Here is a 9,251-nt window from a genome sequence, read left to right as displayed (position 1 = left end):
CCGAAACTTGCTTACATTCATTTTAAAATTTACACGTAAAATAGAAAAATAATTTCGAATAAACTTCTGGTTAATAAATTGAAAAGACATATTTCACCTCAGTGTTATATTATCATGATTAGTAGACTTTCATTTCATATTGAGTTTCGTACTCAGCGTGTATACATAACTGAAAACGATTGGGTTTTTTTAAATTGAACGTGTTGATACATGTACACATGTATGTTATCCGATCAGTTCCTTATCCGTACTGCTAAAGGCATTGTTTCGACTAGTTAGACCACCTTCTTCCAACATATCAACATTTGTTTTAAAATTAATTGTAAAACTCAAATATAGATGTGTAAGATTATATGTGTATATTAATTGTATTAAAGTGCATGAAAAACATAAAACAACGCAGTAAACCAATTTGAAATTAAAATTGGTTTGACGAATTGATGACAGACAAAACTTTGATGAAAAACTGTCAACTATCAATAACATCAAACCAGCATCGCAATATTACGACATTCTATGCAAGCTGTTATAACTCTGTCCCTATATAATTGCAGTTATTATCCCTGTGTTGTAACGAACTGGTTTACATTACGACATGATCTTCCACATCGCGCTCACCTGTTTGGTGTTACATGGACAGGTAAATGCCCAGCTGGGGCTAGGTTCTATTCTGGGAGGAGGAGGAGGTCAATCAGGCGGTGGTGGCTTACTAAGTTCTCTTCCAACTAAACAACTCACGGATTCCTTGACCGGAGGTGGTCAATCAGGCGGTGGTCTTCTGGGCTCTCTTCCAACAAAACAACTAACAGATTCCCTCACCGGGGGTGGTGTTCTCGACTCTTTGCCGACCAAGCAAGTCACGGATTCCCTCACCGGAAATGGTCTACTGGGTTCTCTTCCGACCAAACAAGTTACAGATTCACTTTCCGGGGCAACAGGGGGCACTTTGGACAATGTTCCAGTTGTAGGGAACAATGATCGTAATAATGACGAAAACACGGAACGCAGATCGTCTGAGTCAAATGTTGAGAGAAGACCCAATCAGTCTGCATCGTCTGCATCTACAGGATCTAGTAACCAAAACATCGAAACCGTCAAAAACGTTACATCCATTGAGCCAGTGAGCGAGTCGACTTCTGGTATTGAATTGGACCTTCTAAAGTTAAAAACCCCATCAAAGGAAACTGTCCAAGAACTGACAAAAAGTGAACGTAAAGTTTTGAACCAAATCAGTGCAAATGGGTCAACGGACACTACAGAGACGATTGAAGAGGTATCGTCTACTCAACCAATCACTGAAACGCTATCGGCCCTTGAAATAGCCCTCCTTAGTTTGAAAACTCCGTCCAAGAAAACGAAGAAAGAATCGAGTTTTAGCAGCAGCAGTACGGTAAGGCAAGGCGGTGATTCACAGTCAAACGGAACACCAGCACCGGCGACGGAATCTAAGTCAAGCAGTCGTGACACAATTATACGGGACAGGACTTCACAGGCAAACGCAGAATCCCGAACACAGGGTCCTGGTTCTCCTGCCGTGAACCAACCATCCACCACTACCGAACCTGTAACCACTGCATCAACCCCAACAACAACAACAACCGAAAGCGTACAAACCCAGAATCCTCAGCAGACAACAACATTCCAACCGGAAGTAGTCCAGGATCTTCAACAAGGGACAACAACCCCAGACCCAGTATCCCGCTTAGCCCAGATTCTAGAACCGAGTGCAACTACCCCAGACCCTGTATCCCGCTTAGCCAAGATTCTAGAAGGGAGGGCAACTACCCCAGAGTCAGTGACTAGTTCAGCCGGAAATGTCCAGTCTGTTGCGACTACTCCAGTACCACTTACTACACCAGTACCAGTAGGAAGCTTGATCCAGACTGTCCAGCAGGCAGCAACTAACCCAGGATCAGCGACTGGATTAGCTCAGGATCTACAGTCTGCCTTACCAGTAACGACGCCTGCCGCAGTGGCTGACGTGGTCCAGAATCTTCAGCAAGCTGCAACAACACCGAGTTCGGTATCAGGTTTGGTTTCGACTATCCAGCAGGCAGCAACTAGCCCGGGCTCAGTGGCAGGATTAGCCGGGAACCTTCAGTCTGTCGTAACGACACCGGTACCACTGACTACCCCTGCAGCAGTAGGCGACTTGGTCTCGACTCTTAGGCAGGCAGCGACGACACCGAGGTCAGTATCTGGCTTAGTCCAGACTATCCGGGGGGCGGCGAATAACCCAGGATCAGTGGCTGGTTTAGCCCAGTCTGCCTTACCAGTAACGACGCCTTCCGCAGTGGCTGACTTAGTTCAGAATCTTCAGCAAGCTGCAACAACACCGAGTTCGGTATCTGGTTTGGTCTCGACTCTTCAACAAGCGGCAAATACCGGTAATCTAGGATCGTTGGCTGGTTCAGCACCAAATCTGCAATCTTCAGTAACTACGGCAGTTCCATTGACTACCCCAGGGTCAGTATCTGGATTGGTCCAAAATCTCCAACAAGCGGCGAATAACCCTGGATCAGTCGCTGGTTTAGCCCAGAATCTTCAGTCCGTCGTAACAACTCCCTTACCATTGACGACTCCGGGAGCAGTGAGTAACTTGCTTCAGAACCTCCAGTCAGCAGCCACTACACCAGAGGCATTAAATGCAGCAAATTTACCTGGTGTTCTTCAGAATCAACCGGGGCCAAACCAACAGAATTTGCCAACAACCACCCCAGGCGGCGTCATATAAAGATATTAAGTGTGTTAACTTGTAAAACAATTATTTAATCGTGACGAATTATATGCCACAAAATCACCGCACATTATCTAGAATAACGAATTGTGTTATTGTATCCTTATGTATTTATGATGAGAAAATAAAATCTATACAGGTTGAATGCTTTTTTAATTTTTTTTTCAATGGCATTTCAATAAAAAAGTTAGAAAAATGTCATGCACAATAGAGAGAGAGAGAGAGAGAGAGAGAGAGAGAGAGAGAGAGAGAGAGGGACACACACACACACACACAAATGGCATTTATGCCTGACTATAGCATGCAAATACACGTAGGTTTCTTAATGAGATTTTTTCAATTTAACGTTTTTCGTTGTTGGGGGGTTTATCATTTCATGCACCCTCACTCTTCTATCCTTTTACACGATACCAATCAGGCAGCAGCTTAACAGACCCGTTTATTTTTAATCCAATATTCATTTGTGTCAGAGCAACTGGGTTTAAAGCTGCTTGGTCCGATTTTATATCAAATTTTATGCATGCTTTTAAACGATGGCTATGCTTAGTATATGTATAATAATAGACATTGCAGTAGTTTTACCCGTCAATTATGCCAAATTTCAATGACGAAAAATACGTACAAAACTTGCCAACAAAACAAACGACATTAAAAGGTACCGCGTTATTTCGCCTCATGTTAAATTTCACCCCTGACGACGAGACGGGTATGGTTGTATTACGAATTTTACATCGCTTTAAATAAAGGTCGAAATGATCAGACAAATTACAAATAAACATGTGTACGTTTTGTTCGCTAATATTTCCAAAGTCTGCTTTCTTTACAATCATTGCATAGCATGCGGGTTGAATAACCCCAATCATTCGGGGGACGAAACCAAGCGGTTTCCTTTTCTAAACATTCCCGTGATGCATTTTGGTTTGTTTTTTCGTTTGCCCAAAGAGAAATTATTTTTATCTACTTTGAATATTTCCAACTTTGAAAAGAGACTGATTCTGCTGGTGTAAATAGAAGAAAGTCCATAACTTTCTAAGATAAATGATTTGTATGAAAAAAATGTTGATACTGTAATTACTAAAAAAAATCGGACCAAGCAGCTTTAAACAAAGAGAGAAATGAAATTTCATTCGTGTGAAAGGAATGGATATGCTACCTATTACTAGTATATGTATGTATAAAATGTGCAGTTCGTGGAGAAATCAGGGTCCCTGCTGGTTAGTCTGCTCTATGCCATACTGTGCCATGCTCTCCTGAGTTTAGTCTTAAAATGCGCATGTGCGATTTTATATCATTGGTTTGTTTTTTGGCAAGACGCCAATTCTTATCTCTAGAGAAAAAAGAGACAACAGAAATATCTAAATCAAAAATACATATGGAAAAGTTTATTGTATTTTATAACAAAGTAAAACTGATATAAGACAAACCTGAATGCAATCAAGTTGGACCAAAGTTTTGTCCAGATAGTAATCAACAATCAAAACTAAGATCATGGGCTATAAATAATTCACATTTCGTTTTACATGTACATGTAAAATAGGATTCAGATACAATCATATTTAATTATTTCAATATTATCTTTTCATGTTTGATAGTGATGATATGCAGTGATGACATAAGCAACATTCAAATCTTGACCTACCATAAATCTATGGAACAAATTAAAAAGTCACATGACACATGGATTTGTAACATGTATTCATTAAGTTTCTTCTGATCATTCTGATGACAATGAAAAAAAATGATTATAAATTTCAAACCTTTCATGTTTTTTTTTCAACAATCCTTCCAGTTGTAAACATACATGTATAGAGTTAATGAATAATACTTACACTGCATACTGTACAGTACATGTATAAAATGAATCAATTACATAGAATTATCCATGTCTGTATTAATAACTTTACACTATTACATAAATATGTCTTGTTCAATTTACATGAATTTACATGAATAAAGTATGAAGAGTAGACTTCTTTTTCATTCAAGTGTCTAACAAATTGTGTAACTAAAGCATTTAATCTCAAAACACATAACAGTTAAGAAAAATTAATCTTTGCATTAAAATACTCAGTATTTCAATACCTTATTATCATTCAAGAGTTGCAATTAATGCCCTAGCAATGAGAACTAGCACATATATAAAATATTTCAATCAATGAACAATTCAATATAAATAATTAGAGATATTAATTATGCAAGAGGTCACTTGACCTTGAATAATGAGCACTTCCAGAGTAGCAAGTCAAGGTCAAGGAATGCAACACTAGCTCCTATGTATGGGTCTAGCTTGGGAAGAAGACAGTCCAGATCTACTTTTATCGGTTCTCTCCACTCACTGACAGCAAATCTTTTGTTCCTTAGGAAGAGTATACATGACATATACTGACGGCACTGATATGGGGTTGACTTCCTACGCAGGGGTCTTTTGAATGGCCTGATTGACAATGTCCCTCATATAGGTTATTGTCTCTTTGGGATTCTCACTGTTAACCACAGCACTGCCTGACACAATCATGGTAGCACCAGCCTGAAATACAATAATTCACATCTTTTGATTGAATTTTCTGTATTTGGGAATTAATAAGTGCACTATTGTTTTCAGATGGAATGGATGCTAATAATGCATCTTTTAGCCATTTTAACAAAAGCTGAGACTTTAGGTGGGATGTACCTATCTATATTGATCATCAAAACAGGCTGTCAAATATTGACCTTCTTTTTTCTAATTAGCTAAGAGAAGCTCATTAATATTCATAGACTGTCAAAATCAGAGAGTTTTTCCCCCCAAAGATCTGCCCTGTTGTGTGAAATTGACACTGTTTCAACTGAAATATACAGCCCTGGATGAAGTCAATGGGTGTCTTAGTGTTTAATGTATTCAAAGAACTATATATGATATGAGTCAAATTTGGCCCCCATAATTCCCATTTTTTAAAGTGTTTCAGGTACATTATATTAAACTGTTGTGTTATTTTCTAGGAGTTGATATAAAATATATTTTTCACTTAATATTTTGATTTATTTGCACTTACGGGCAATATATGACATCAGAAGTGACCCTATTTTTAAAACTCAATCAAAATCATTCATTTAGTATCTTTTTTCAAATGGGAAATATAGAGCGACGCTTTCAACAAGAACAAACTTTTCATCACTTATTAGTACTGGATTGATACATCTTTGGTGAAAATATTTTGTTTGTTCAAGCAATCGCTCAATGTTTTCTTAGAAAAACGGCTTGAAAATGAGCCATTTTAAGCTAAAAATGCAAAAATGGCGGGAAAAGGTCAAATTTATGATGTCAAAGTTCTAAATTGTGGGCACTTAAATCAAAATGAAGATTATGAAAAAACTTTATATGTATATCTGTACACAGAAAACAAAGAATTATTCTTAAAATGACGATGTTCATTTATGGGGGCCATTTCAGCTCAAATCATATATAGTCCTTTGTCACGTGTTGCCCAAACTCCAAGCCATTGTTAAAACAGCTCTAATAATGTCAGCTCTTCAGCTAGCTGCAGGTCTGTAGCTCCCAGTCTGAAAAAATTTGGATAGATGACCTGGGAACTACAGTGCCACCCACTGAAACAATTGTATATTTAATGTGTACAAAAACCCTTGAAAATCTTACAAAATTTCTTTTTCCATACTGTATGCTGAGGATTGCAGGCACGTAGCATCAGGGGGGGCCAGGGGGAATTATAATGGAGTTGGCCCCCCCCCACTCTTTTGGAAGTTAGTAAAATATTGATATGAAAATAAGGAAATGAGTAGTAAAATTGAAGTACCCCCCCCCCCCCCCCCCCCCCCCCCCCCCCCGGATTAGGAATTTCATGATTTGGAGGGAAAAAAATTTTGGTAGGGAAGAATTTTTTGGAAGTATAGTTGAGCCCCCCCCCCCGGAGATTAGGATTTTGAAGATTTTTGGAAACTTTAAGTTTCCCTTTTTTTTTTTTTTTTGCTTGTCAAGATTTTTTGGATGGGTCTGGCCCCCCCACTTTCAAAAACGATGCTACATGCCTGGATTGAACAACTTTGAATATTTTTATCATTACACTTACATCAGCACAATGTTGAATGGTTGATGGACTAACTCCCCCATCAACTTCAATATCAAGATCTGTGTACTTCTCTCTTAAAAATGATATCTGTTCAAATTAAAAAGGAAATTTTTAAATGTTCTTAATACAAACTTAGTACAATAGTTTATAGAAGTTATTTCCCTTTCACCAATATTTTCTCATAAAAATGTAAGCATCAAATTTTAATAAATGGAACATAAAGAGCTGCAAATTTTTAAAACAAGTAAAAATTATTTTTTCTTTGGCCCTATAAATTTTAGTTTCCATGCAACATGCTTATAGTCATTGTTGCTTTATTTACCTTTGGCATCATGTCTGCCATGAACTTTTGACCTCCAAAGCCCGGTTCTACCGTCATGATCAGCACCATATCTACCAGGTCCACCAGAGGAACAAGCACATCGACCGCTGTTTTTGGTTTTATCCCAACCCCTACCTATACGAAAAAGTATCCCTAAAATTTCAGAAGACATATACCCTGAGAAGACATATCCTGACATATGGCTTCATACCGGTAGTTTCCATTGAAAAAGTTAACTGTGTAGATTAGATGCGATACTTTGTAGTAGTGGGTGTGAAATGCCCTCGGTTTACTTTGAGTTTTATTGTGTTCTAATAATAAAGTTTGTATGGGAAAAAAATCATAGTCTTCATTTCTAGCTGTCATTGTGATAATAACTCATGCTTTCCTGTGACTAGGAAACTTCCTTCCTGAATTTTCATTTTATCACAAACAAGTAGGATGTTTGCTTACTTGTAATGTAAAGTGTAGTTTAAACAAGTTTATATCCAAATTAAAAGGTAAACATAACCATCAATTTCATATGATGGATCTATTGAATTTGTTAATTGTTTACTTTGTTAGAATTGTATACACATTAAATGTTTCAATTATATTCATTTGAACAGCATAAATTCTAACATGCCTTCATTCCTGCCTCCCTGATTTTTCTTATACATGTGGTAGGGTCATCTGTGGCTTCATAATGGAATGTGTATTGATTTGCCCCTGCATCAGCCATGTTTTGAATCCACTGATATAAATGAAATATCATTTAAAATATATGTTTATGCTGTAAAATTTCTAAAACAAAAAAAAAAGAGAAAAATCATAAAGATTAAAGAGTTTAATTTAAAAAATCTCTATAAATCGAATATTAGAAAATGAACTGTTTGCATTCCTAGTCTGGAGATTTGAAATCATTTTTGACCATGTAATTTTATTGTAACATACAGATGTTTCGACACAATGCTTCTAGGTAAAAAGACAGTAACATTTAGACTCATAGTAATTTAGCTTAAATATGAGATATATGATTTAAAACATTTAATTAAACCTGTTCTGGCTTTTGGACCATCATGTGCATATCAAAAAACACCCCGGGTAACTTGGGTCGAAGACATTTAACGACAGGGTGACCGAACGTGAGATTTGGCACGAACTGTCCGTCCATGACATCCAGATGCAGGTAGTCTGCTCCACTGTCCATCATTCGTTGACATTCTGAAGCTAATTCAGACAAATCTGAATTCAATATAGAAGGACCAATTCGGCACTTTTTTCCACCACAGGGGGCTGCCATCTTTAATTTCAATTATTTGTTTTTCGAACCCGAGCGTAAATGCATTGATTTTTCCACTGCATTTATTACATAGTTCGGCATATCATTTTAAAAAAGGAATAATTTTGATTTTAGTGAATGTTGCATTATAGGTTTACCGAAACTTTAAAATTAACAGAATAAATGTCTTTCGTTGGTGGTTATTTAAATGCAATGCATACAGAACACTGCCGGATTTTTTCACCCGCTGAAACTGCATGTACGAAAGAATTTAAATATATATATCATATGGCCCATATGATAAATCATTGCATAAAGAGTCTATAACCACTTTTGTTATTAATGTATCTCACCTGTTGAGATACATTGAGGTGAAATATTTACCTTTAAAGAATAAACTCCTACAGAAAAATATTTTTTTTCAATTGAAAAAAACAACAATTTTTCTTATAGGATATTTGGCATTTCCTACCGGAAAAAAGAACTGCCTGTAGGAATTTAAATTCCGTTAAGATTTGAACGACACTCCTAGGATTTCAAAATTTGATAGAAAATCTTAATTTCCTATAGGAAAATTATCTGTCTGAATCAAGTTCCTGCAGGAAATACTTTTCTCTAACTGGAAATATAGTTCCTATAGGATTTTTAGAAACTTGTATAGGATTTACAATATTTCCTGTAGAAAAATTATACCCCCTATGAGGTTTATTACTTTTCTATTGTATATTGGTTTTTGAAGGTAAATATCTCACCTGACAGGTGAACCACACCTATAAAAAAATGGTTATACATGTATATACTCTCTAGACAATGGTATATTATATGGTGCATGTATATATCTATATGGACTTTTACAAAACAGCATCT

The 9,251-nt window shown here is 36.9% G+C and overlaps 2 protein-coding genes across 2 annotated transcripts; one reads left to right on the top strand and one right to left on the bottom strand.

The window, feature by feature from the left end:
• Positions 1–595: 595 nt before the first annotated feature.
• Positions 596–2,734, top strand: LOC128177388 (mucin-5AC-like). Its single transcript, XM_052844083.1, has one exon. It carries the CDS (start codon positions 596–598, stop codon positions 2,732–2,734), a length of 2,139 nt encoding a protein of 712 aa, XP_052700043.1.
• A 1,526-nt stretch (positions 2,735–4,260) lies between these two features.
• LOC128185020 (ribulose-phosphate 3-epimerase-like) lies at positions 4,261–8,431 on the bottom strand. The gene is made up of 5 exons (XM_052854692.1): positions 8,160–8,431; positions 7,745–7,856; positions 7,124–7,254; positions 6,802–6,888; positions 4,261–5,264 (listed from the first exon to the last, which is right to left on the bottom strand). The coding sequence occupies exons 1-5, from the start codon at positions 8,403–8,405 to the stop codon at positions 5,148–5,150; spliced, it is 693 nt and encodes a 230-aa protein (XP_052710652.1). The 5' UTR covers positions 8,406–8,431; the 3' UTR covers positions 4,261–5,147.
• Between the last annotated feature and the right edge of the window lie 820 nt (positions 8,432–9,251).

This window comes from Crassostrea angulata, chromosome 1 (assembly GCF_025612915.1).
Source record: "Crassostrea angulata isolate pt1a10 chromosome 1, ASM2561291v2, whole genome shotgun sequence".
NCBI classification, from domain to species: Eukaryota; Metazoa; Mollusca; class Bivalvia; order Ostreida; family Ostreidae; genus Magallana; species Magallana angulata.
This window is presented reverse-complemented; position numbering and strand designations above follow the sequence as displayed.